At 40.4% G+C, this 12,058-nt stretch overlaps 1 protein-coding gene across 1 annotated transcript in view; it reads right to left on the bottom strand.

The window, feature by feature from the left end:
• SI (sucrase-isomaltase) overlaps window positions 1-12,058 on the bottom strand; it is a 219,470-nt gene that overhangs the window by 132,510 nt on the left and 74,902 nt on the right. Inside the window, exons 4-6 of the mRNA XM_044434407.1 lie at window positions 9,885-10,042; window positions 2,196-2,367; window positions 1,241-1,340 (exon numbers count right to left, since the gene is read on the bottom strand). Coding sequence (XP_044290342.1) covers window positions 1,241-1,340; window positions 2,196-2,367; window positions 9,885-10,042 — 430 coding nt within the window. The remainder of the gene's footprint in view (window positions 1-1,240; window positions 1,341-2,195; window positions 2,368-9,884; window positions 10,043-12,058) is intronic.

The following is a 12,058-nucleotide window of genomic DNA, read 5'->3' as shown; positions in this document are numbered from 1 at the left end:
GCCATGTGAATTTTGGATCCAGCAATTATTGAAGTCTGAGATGCCATGGAATGAGAAGCTAAATTAGCAGGTATCCATTTCCCAGACAGTTTTGCAAATAAACAGAGGTGTTAGATCATTTCAGATGAAACCATTCCATGTGAGCTTCACCAAAGGTTGAAATGAAAAGTCAGCATTCGCTGTAATGTGAAACAAGTTAGAGAAAACATTTCACATGAATCCAGTTGAGGGGAAAAGTCAAAACATTGCATCTTCTGATTATATGTAGTGGCATCCAATAAGGACCTTCTGCTGATACAAGAGAGCCAGTGTGATATAGTTTGAATGGGTGGCCCCTGGCATTTGGCAGGCAACCTGGATAGGTTCCAGTCCCACATTCATAAAGCTCACTGAGTAGCTTTGGGCCACTCTCTGACTCTCTGCTTGACCTACCTTATAGAATAATTGTGAGAACAGAATAGAAAGGGTGAGAGAGATTAAGTAAGCCACCTTGTATTCCTTGCAAGAGCAAATAAGTCAAGCTATAAAAGCAATACAGAAATAAATGTTTCCAATAGCAGCATAGGAAGGGATATGCCCATATGCACAGTCAAGATTTGCTCAAGGGGCTTGAGTTAATTAAGGATGGGACATATCCATCTGGCCTGCAAGGGTTTACCATCTGGGCCACCAAATTCTCCAGACTCCAGCCACTTTCTTGGCAGGTAAATATTTTATGTCTGATAGGCAGCTGAGGTGGCACAGCCTGGGAAGAAAGCAACTGATTGATTCATTCACTCATCTCAGCTCATTCACTCATCCATTTCCACAGTCCCCAAGAGTCAAAGTTCCTTGAGCATTTCCTAAAACTTGCAATCCCAAAATACAGCATAATAAAAACATAATATAAAATATTGACTATTGAAAAACACTCAGAAAACTGTACAATGAGTTTCTCAGACTTGATAAAGCAAATACAATTCTTTCAAAAAGCATATGCCATCAAATGTGTAAGTCTTAAACTGGTGCCAAAAAGATGTCACTGTTGGTGCTGGGTGAACTGATTCAGTCTTAATTACTTCTGAGGGTAGAATGTTGCAGATTAGAGGACTTTTTCTATCTAAATATGCATAGAACTTCACCCTGAGGGTATAATCTTGCAATAAACATAATGTGTCAAGTCTATGCTGCTCCCCCACAACAACTCCGTTTAATAAACCATAAGAAACCTAGTTGGGCATCATCACCATTACTTCCTTACCCATAGCATTGCTGTTCATAAGGAAGACACCAAAGGAATGGCCACTGCTGTCTTCTAGGCACAGGAAGAACGTGTGAGCTCCATACAGGTTGCTCATGTCCTTCAAATAAAAGAAAAGCAAATTAAAATTTCCAGAACACATATGCATTACAGGGATCTATAAAACCTGCATTTGGAAGGTTGTAAGTCCTTATAATACCTGACTAACCATCACAGAACTAACATTCAATAAATTAAGTTTCTTCTGCTTTTGATTTCCATCCCAACACCTTGATAATTCAGTATCAAGTTTCTTGATAAGCTTCTGGACGACCATTTGTAGAGCTATGCCGCTTCCTGGACATAGATATCCTTTCATTTATCCCATGGCCGTCTGATAGAACTTTGATGAATTCAATTTTATCAAGTCTAGTTAGTTCAGCTTTAGCCAGTCATGGGAATGATTTGTTCACTTTTAAAATACCATTTAGTCAGGACTGACCCTTAAAAAAAAAAAGTTCATTTGCCTTTAAAAGTTGCCTGATACAAAGATATTTAAGAGCTTCCAATTATAGAGCCAAAACAATGGGGAATTTTTCATTTGTTTACTTCCTGACAGACTGCGATTAAAGGCAGGAGTGCAGAGCCAGTAAAAAGTTGTAAATTATACATACATTTCTGATGAAGAAAAATGATCCTAGATTGGGTAAACAAGTATTTTGAATATACCTCCGCCCACCATCACCCTTAACATTTCCCCATGTCCTGAAGATACCAGGGGTTGTATCAAATGTTGGAAAATATGTTTTGGAAAAAACAGAGATAAGTGTTGTTAATACCAGCTTTGAACACATATCATTTTCCTCCTATTCTGGGAACAAATGGAACTATATTTCAAACATATGTATACAGTTTGCTTTCCTATTGTTTTTACTCCATGAATTCATAATAAAGCAAAATGAGTATTGTTACTTACCCCATTAGGAAAGGCATCTCGTGTAAAGATGGGCCATGTTTTCCAGTTAAAATCATGTCGGTACTGTCTATGGACATGTTCTCCTACACCGTAAACATTCCAACTGGGCAATTTGATGGAGAGCTGCAAGAACTGGTCAGCATACACCAGTGGTCCTATATTGGTGTTGAAGCTGGTTGAACAGTGATAAGATGTTATAGCTCTTTTCAGCATATACACCATATTAATTTGCACTCATTTATTGAATTTCATTACAGTTCAATAGTCAAAGCCCTCCAGGCAGTTCATAACAATTAAAAACCTAAATGATAACAGGACAAAACCTAGTGTAAAACTTTAGATGATTAAAATAGAATAAAACAAAGTGTGTGTGATTAAAACCGGCAGCAAGATAAAGATCGCTTCAAAATAGCTCAAAGTGACCCTCTCAAATGATTATGAATTGTTGTTTTGTATTATATGTCATCATGATGGGAAATGTCCCAAGAGCTTTGGCTATTGGGTAATACAGAATTGAATTGGTGGCACTGAATGAATGAAAAAATACATTTAAAAACAAAGCTAAAGAAAGAAAAAGCCCGGGAAAGTAAAGAAGCCCTTTATGTGGGTCAGAAAACACGAGAGTGTAAGGACCAAGCAAGGACCTTTGGAGATGGCATTCTGCAATGGTGGTGCCAACGCTTTAACTTTTTTCTTCTTAGTAGCTTTCATCTCTTTTCCATCACCTCATTTTATGGAGACACCTGGAAGAGTGCCCCTGAAAAGTGTCCCTGAAGATATTAAGGCTCTTGGTATCTCTTTATCAGACATCAGGCAAAAAACAATGTTGGTGTAAAATGCTGGGGGTGGAGGAGGGCGAGGTCTCAAACTAGGACCTCCAGAAATGCTTATCTCCTGTGTCACCGGCTTTCTGGATCTCTAGAAGGTCTTAAATATTAGGATTTGGCCTACTTGCCTTCGCCTGACTTCTACCCCAGATTGTGACCCTTGCCAGCTTTTCATCTTGCATTCATTTCTGGGCTACTCCAATCTTCTACTATCAAGCTCAGTTTTTGGCCTACTGCTGACTTCATATTTCAATGGAGGGCAATGTCTTACACTCCCTTTCTTCTGTGTGGCTCACAATGCCCTTTCAACCATTTCTGTATGGAATTATATGCCCTTAGAGTCTTTTGCTCCAGGCTGCAACAAGCTCCTGTACAATTCTGCATGTCTGTTGGGCATATATTGCATTTGTGGTTGTAAACAGGCCATTACTAAAGATTGTAACTCAATGCAGGTTTCCATTTGAACAATACTGCTCATAAGTGTTGTCCTTCTGGTACTCCTGAATGTCCCAAGGACCAAACTGGATGGTAAACTTCAACTGATTAGAGAATTGGCAGGAGAACTAAATGTGATTTGAGAGATGCATCACAGCTGATGGGAACTATACACATGTATTTCCTGCTTTAATTCCTCTTGCCAAAGAAGCATTGTAGGTTTTTGAAATGTTTATTTCAAATTAAATAAATAAATAAATGAAGAGGAGAAGGTTAAGGGAGCTATTCAATACAACTTCCCATAACCTTTCACTTGGAAGGTCATGGATATTCAATGGAGTACGAGAGGAACACAGAAGTGAGAATTGCTTTGGCACTTCTCCCACGCTCCTGGACTTTTCTTACACTCCTGGACAACTAATTCCAGCCATCTACGTTTTTACCACTGCTTCACAGGAGAAAAGCTGAAGCCACCACAGGGACTCCTCATAGGTCACTGATACCTCACTCCTCCCTTTCTTGTCCCAGTACCACCAACACCAGCTCTGAGCTCGGTATTGTGACCTTGGAGCCACAGTCAGTGTGGAAACAACTGTATTGGAGGGATGGCTCTCTGAATTTGAAGTCCCAGGTTCTACCTCAGAGTGTTTATCCAGGGCCAGAGCTGGGACTTCCAATCATCCTATGGCTGTCTGGACAGGGTCTAGTGGTCATAGAACTACTCTATTAAAAAGGGTTAAATGAATTGAGTGTAACTAGCAGCGTAACTATAAGCAGCTGATTGTGATTCCAGGTGCCTTCAACTCTGATAAAAACGAATCTTGCACAAATATTGTTGTTAGCTGCCTTGGGCAGTTTTAAAAGGTAAAGTCAGGGTGTAAATGTCACAAAAATGCAAATATATACATACATAATACTGCACAAACTTTAAAAAAAGTGTGCCATGCTATTGAATTCCCTATGCAAATAATACTGGGAACCATGTGCAACCATCACTTTTGTCCCCATGAATTCTTAATTAGACCATATAATCTCTGTGTTGCTTTTGTTAGTGTTAGTGATAGAAAGCAGGTGTGTGCACCTGTTTCCAAAATACAGAGTAAATATCATTACTCTGAATTCTGCAGACCTGTAGGTTGTGGTTGATTTCTCTGTAACTGCCTATGCCTATGGTGAATTGAGGTCCTCAGCTAGAAAAAATAGTAATTAATCATCTTTTGTCTGCCACTGTAATGGTGACTTCAGTGGGCAACAGTTGTGCTTTTGTCTACTCCACTTTTCTCTTTCTCTCCCTCTCCCTCTTTCTGTGTGTGTGTGTGTGTGTGTGAGAGAGAGAGAGAGAGAGAGAATGAGAGAGAGAGAGAATGAGAGAGAGATACTGTGTGTCTTGCTACCATACTGGGTCTTTTTCTCCACAGATAGAAATAGACATAGGTATATAGAGAGAGGGGGGAAAGAGACAAAGGTGAAGAGGGAGAAGAAGGGGGAGAGGGAAAGGGAAACAGGAGGACAACAATTACACACTTGTTAGCCAGCTGTTACAGAGGTTCCAAACCCCTGTCCTCCAACTAGAACATCAGTTGTGATGAAACGACTAGCATTATGCTAGCACCCAAACTGCAATATTTGTGACTAGGAATGTACAGTTCTCCTCAGGTAGCTTCTTTATTGAGTGCCCATTGTCCTGAAGTTGTGCATCATGAGCTTCTGTTGGCCATTATGAATGTCACTGATGGGAAGCCACATACATTTGCAATTCATGGGCCATTTAGACAACTTTAAAATGTTTTATCTCATTTTTCATTAGTATTAGAAGCATAATATTGTCTATAGTAACTTCCAAAGGGATGTAACTTAAAAACTAAGGAACAAACAAAAAGAAAAGTATATGGGCAGGGATGCCTAGGAAACAGCAGAAAAACTCCTTTATTCTCCCTACATCAATGGACCTGTTTCATTGTTTTGCTCTAGGAAGAAATTTCAAGCTGGTTAGAAGCTGTGCGTCCTTCCTTCTGCCTAAACAAAGGTGTCTCAGTGCCTTGAATTTTCTTCTTTTATAATGCCACTGTGTCAAAGTGCCCAATAAGTAACTTTCTCTACTAAGAGAGCCAAGGGTCAGACTAGATGGCCCAGGAGGCTCCTTCTGACTCACTCTGTTTCTGTGTTTCCTACCTCTGCTGCATCAATACCCTCCTGCCATATCTGTCTCCCTTGCCTCTCCCCTCTCAACACAGCAAGAAAGGAATAAGTGAACTTAGCTGTACATCTCCTGGATTCCTTGCCTTGTAGCAAGAAGTGGAAGTTGGGGATCCATACTCACCCTGTTTCCAGAAACATTATCACTCTCCTTCCTGCCCCATCTGTTCCCTGCAATTTTCCCCTCTAACTGGAGAAGGAACATAGGAAACCTCCTAGTGTGTCTACCTCACTTGAGCGGAAAATTGCAAGGACCAGATGAGATAGGAATGCATTTGTACAAAATCTAATTCCATCAATAAGCAGACCATGGAACAAAAGGTGCCTGACAATCCATGAAATGCAGGCAGAATGGATTTTACAACAATCATACTTCCCTAGGAAAGGCACCTGTCTGAAACCATGGAGAACCCTTGCCTGCCAGTCTTGACAATGCTAGACAGACTAATTAGCTTAGACAGACTAAATGTACTGAGTCTGTCAGATACTTTTTGTCCCTTCACCTGCACATTGACACAATTGGATTTTGTGCACACGAATATGCATTTCTATATATTTAGAGTTCTACAAATTTGCAGCTCTTGAAAATGTGCAGATCCCTTCAAAATGCACTTTTGCACTCAGTCTATGAAGAAATATGCATCTTCATTGGTGTTACATCTTATTTTATGTATTTCCTATGATTATACATGCAAAAGTGTGTGTGTGTGTGTGTTTAATGTAAGTCCACCAAATCATATTGATTCAGGAAAAGCTAGTTCACAGTGGAACTGGACAGCTTGATTCTGAGAAACTGGAACTCATTTGAGTCCATTGTCACTGCAATCCATAATGTTTCCCTCCCATACATGGAGATGTCAGGAGTTGAACCTGGAACCTTCCACATACAAAGCATATGCTCTGCCACTGATCCTTGGCCCCCACAGAAATGTTGAATCAAAGAATAGGTTGCATCATAGTCTCTTTTCGTTCTCCTAAGGGCTTGTACTTTTTTTGTACTTGTGCTCTGTTGGCGGGTGATTCCATACACACCCCTTTTCATTCCCTACACTGGAGGCACGAAGGGGTGCTGTTTTGTCTACCCAGAGTCTGTCCTCCAATTTCCTGGAAGCTTTCTTCCCATTTTTCTGTCTTGTTCTCAGGGTGTTCTGAAATGCATCTTTGTAGTGCTTTTTTTAGCCTACCTAACCACTCTGAGGTGGCAAAGAATGTGATGTTTCTCCCTACACACTCTTTCCATTTCTTTCTAGTCTCCCAAGCTGTCTGTGCTTCTTGAACTAACAAAGCACTGTGGGAGGAATTACTTCATGCTGCCTTTCCCTGTACTTCTTTGGAAACCATGGAAATGGCAGGGTGCTGTACAGATGATTGTACAATATAAAGCAGGTTACTTGTGCACACTTCTTGTTGGGTAAAAGGTCCCCCCTCAAGGCTGGACATGCCCAGTTCTCTTAGCCCCTCCTCATAAGACAGGGTTTCCAAACCCTGGATCACTTTGTTGCCTTCCTCTGGTCCCTTTCTAATTTTTCTGCATCTTTCTTAAATCTTGGTGCCCAGAACTGGACACAGTATTCCAGTGAGGTCTGACTCATGAGAAGTATAGGGGAACTACTACTTCTTGTGAATTGACACCTCCTCCTCATGATTTGTCCTGAGAGAGAAATTCTACTGGCATCAAACTTGAATAATAGGGTACTTGGCACTGGAGCAGTGCATCCAACCTATGCCCCACTGGGCTTTTGCTGCCAAGGCAGGAGGAATGGCAGATGGGATTTTTGTGTCTCTGTTCTCCAATACTGAGTAAGTGGTCCTGTAAGCTCATCTAAGTCATTCTGCCTGGCAGGGCTGGTGAGAGCTAAGATGTCACTGGATTGTATAGAGTCATGTCCACCCACTGGTCTGCCTTCCCTTCATTTCCTCTCTACCAAACTTCACAATTTCAACCTCGGGAGCAGAACCACCACAGACTTTCCTTGGGCACCTGCAAGAGGTGTCTCTGTGTGTGTGTGCACGCACATGTGCATTAGTGTGCACGAGACCTCCAAAGTTGGCCTTACAGAGGGAAATGGACTGCACCCTACGGATCCTCAGACACCCAGAGAATTGCTCTCAAAGTGGTTGAGCGGTCCAGTCTTACCTAAGCTCATCTTATAGGACCCAGCACTGAAAGTTTCCCACTGAGCTGTTAGTGACTATGCAAGGAAATGTCTTCTCAGTGATGGCACTTACAATGCATAACCACTGCCTTGCAGTGGGTGGGGGAACACACTTGATTTCCTCATTAATAGGACTCAGGCAACAGATTACTACACTTTCTGCTTCAAAGAGCATTTCGGTTAATATGCAACAAGGTGCCTCCAAGTCTTTCTTGTATGCTATGTTCCCTTCTTCTTCTTTTTTTTTTACTACTGCTGTTTTTAAGAAGTTGCTGAGTGAAGTGATTGATCATGTTTTAATTGCTTTATCTTTCAACTTTTGCTACCCTGCCTCACAGTTCCTGATGTCAGGGTTTTAAAAGTGTATCTTAAATCACTAGGGGCATGCAAACTTCCCCAAATGAGAGCCTGCCCACTCCTTCAGATTGTCACCCAACATGTGTGACCATAGTTGATTGTTAAATGTGCTGTAAATTGTGTTAACAATCCATGCAGAACAATGGCGATGCTCAGCAAGTCGGACAACAATTTCCATGATGAGAAATTACACACTAAGGTCACTGATATAATAATAAACTTTGAGTTGCAGGTACACATCCTGACAGTCCCTATAGTTATACTTCCATGGAAAGTTAACAACAAAACTTAGGCTGGTGTGTTCATCTGCACCAAAAAGCAGTTTCCATGTTCAACAGCAACAGTTTTGTTTTTGTTTTGTTTGTTTACTTTAAATAATGCTCATTGGCCTTAATTGTCCGTTTCAGCCCAAGTCACCTCAAAATGTTTTACACAGCAGCAGGGAAAACATATAGTTGTTGGGAGAATTGATCATGAGCACTGAAGAAGAAACAGGGAAATGATTGGAAATGAGACCCAGCTTCTTAAAATATAGTGTTCCCTGCTAGATGGAAGAGTTGGGGTTGAAATTGGGGTTGGGGTTGGGATTGGTTGATTGATATCCCTGAACTGTTACAGTTACCAAGCAAGTTTACTCCAACAGCATGTGAGGGCTGAAGCATTTTTAAGAAAGGAGAGAGACACTGGGCAGGTGTGGAAGAGAAGGCAGATTCCTAAGCCCTGTAAAAAGACAGCGGGCTACATAAGCAGACCAATTAAGAAGCATCAGGCATTCCAGTTGTCTAGCCCTCCAGTTAGAAGTGAATGATGTTTCATAATGGGGACTGCTCCAGTGATGGAATGGGTGGGAATGAAGAAAATCATTAGGAGCAGGAGCATTTTGAGTGGGTGGAAGATGACATCAGCACATCCACCAATTAAAAGGTGCTCTGCATACCCTGACTCCACTACGCCTTTGTGTACAATACTTCTTCAGCCTACTTCTTCAACACTTCCTGGAAACCTCTGCAACAAGCAGGTGTTCCATGGTTGACATACAATCTTTCTGCAACAGATGGGTATAGCCCAAGGTATTTCCACTGGGGGGCATATAAAACTATAAGATATAATTTAAAAGGATGCCGTTGTATCAACTGTGTTTTTGCTGCTTAGCAGTCCCTGAACTTGGAGTCTTCTGAGTGCCCCACACCTTACTGAGCTGAAATTAGCAGGTTGGGAGAACAGCAGTGGTCATCTTCACTTCCTCATCTTCCATCTTTCTTGGCACTTGCTAGACTTTTCAATGTCTCTAATGAGGGCTCTTTGGAAGGGGAGGGAAGCTGTCTAGAGGCAGCTCACATTATCTTGAATCTGGACCTCTATAGTCTCCTCCCTTCTCCAACCATGAAAATACCCCTTTCCTCCTCCAAGCAACTTTCCATGCTGGTTGCAAGAAGGATGGATATCCAACTCCCTCTTCTGAGGCTGAAGCACTGTTTCTGATCCCAGAGGGGTTTTCCAAACCACTGTATGGGCCCTGGGACCCTTGTCTAGAAACCAGGGATTGCTCTCTAAATAGACAAAACGATGTTATTTATCTAGACATGTTGAAAACCACTGCCTCAATCTATTGTTTCATGTTATGATATTAAGTTTAGAGTAGTGGAGTACTTGAACAAGTACAAAAGTTGAGTGCAGTTCATTTACAGTAAAAACAAAAGGAAGAAAAGTTAACTTACAGGACTTTGTTATTGCTAATCCTTATCAAACTGATGCCAAATGGATTCTCAGTGATGTTAACCATATAGTTTAATTTGGCTGGTTTAGGTCCATCAAAGTTTTTTTTAACATACTGATGTGGGACTTCATATCTATCTTGATTAGCAGGATCTGTAATCTGTAATAATAAAACAATTTAAACAGAATTAATTGTTAAAGTTAGAAGTTAAATTTACTTCTACTTATTAGATTTTACCAGCTTTCCTTCATCATCACAATGAATTCTGAATTAGTTTTAATTTTGTTTATATTCATGTTTAATGAATATAATTAATTATGTTAGACTGCTGTACAGTTGCAAACTGGATTCATTAGCCAACCTGCTGCAGCTGTAGTTAATGAATTCAAGCAATTTCTTCTGATTTAGTGAGCATTCTCCAGAATCATTCATTGAAGCTTATTTTTATCAATTTCACCCCGTTCTATTATCATAAAATAAAAGGAAATATCTCCCCATCCAATGCTTCTGTTTGAAAATGTCTGAATATAGTATGATTTAATTTGTCTGTGGTGACATTGAACAAAATCAGAGATTTTCATTCAAAGCACTTTGTACTCACACCTTTAGAGCACTGACATGCAGCTAAGAAGCTGCAAAATGTTATGTATGCAACTACAGTTACATACTGTTACATATATACATACAGTTTGGATGTTAAGAGAACATCATAGCACAAAAGTATTCTGGGCAGGAGATCTTTTTAGTGAAATATACCCTAAGCTTCTAAACAGTCCCTGAATAAGGATGGAAGATCTTTCAGTCTTGCTTCCCTCAATTTCTCATTTTTCTATAGCTATGCTGGGTTAATCTTGAATGTTGAACGTTTCACAAAGTTCAGTTTGTCCTGAACTTTGTTTTATTTGTTTTTTTGTTAAGTATTGTGGTGGACACTCCTTTCTTCCTCACAGCTCATCAAATTTGAAAGAATCTCTCTAATCATTTTGGTGTTATTTTATCCTATTACTTACTTCTCCCCACAAGGAGTTGTCCCACATGCCCACGCACAAGCACGCACACACACACACACACACACACACACACACACACAGAATTCCACTGCAAAATTTGGAGAGGCACACATTGAGTTTCTGCTCAATTAGCAGAATCCAATGGCTGTCCATACAGAATTTATATGGCCATGGGAAAGGACAACGTTCCATCTCCAGCCTCAGAAACATTCAGAGTTCAGAGCTGGGACTGCAGTATTAGAGTACCCTTCCTCTACCCTTGAGCTGTCATGGAAAGAACTGCACTAGCTGCATCTCTAAGTCAGTGACTGATCCAAGATCAAGACTGATCTTGGAGCTGGAGGATTCTGAGGAAGGGGTGGGAAGGGAAGAGGAAAGCTCTGCCATGATCCCTCAGCCTGTTCTTCTCAGGCTGGAGCAGAAGACTTGGTTATTTAGAATTGGCTGTCTAACATTTTTCAGAGCAGGGAGGAATGCAGGTGACCTCCATCTCCTGTTCTATCCTTGACTGGACGTCCATAATTCTCCAAGTTGGAGTGTTGCAGGCAATTGGATTGTGTTGTCCATGATCTGAGATTGCAAAATTATATAAGTCCATATGACAATATGAACTGAGCTATTTCTTCCCCATCCCTTTCCCTGAATTCAGCATATATGAACCTGATCTAGATGCAAACTAGTGGTACATTTTCTTTTTGCTGCTAGCTATATCCTTAAAGTCCGCAAGCTACATTTAAGCTATCCTTCAGGAACCGTAGAGGAAAACAAAATGACTCTTTTGCTTGTGAAACTGATTTTTTCTGCAGCAGTCACTAAATCTGGAAAATATATTATGAAACAGTTTCATATTATGAAACTGAGAGAATGGTATGTATCATTCACTTAGGAGATACACACTTTTCATTTGGAATAACCTAGAAATGAACTGGGACCCAATTGTTTTTATTTATTTATTTATTTATTTATTAAAACATTTTTATGCCGCCCCATTCGCCGAAGCCTCGGGGCGGCTTACAACATAGATAAAACAAGTTAAAATCCATATAAAATAATCTTAATTAAAACTCACATTATAAAATAAGCCGCCCTGGCCAGATAAAATTCAATTGTATTTAGCATTTAAAATGTTGCTTAAATAAAAAGGTCTTAGCCTGGCGCCGAAAAA

Source organism: Varanus komodoensis, unplaced genomic scaffold, assembly GCF_004798865.1.
Source record: "Varanus komodoensis strain SLA01 unplaced genomic scaffold, ASM479886v1 scaffold28, whole genome shotgun sequence".
NCBI lineage: Eukaryota > Metazoa > Chordata > Lepidosauria > Squamata > Varanidae > Varanus > Varanus komodoensis.
Note: the sequence above shows the minus strand (reverse complement) of the source record. Positions and strands in the feature narration are given on the sequence as shown.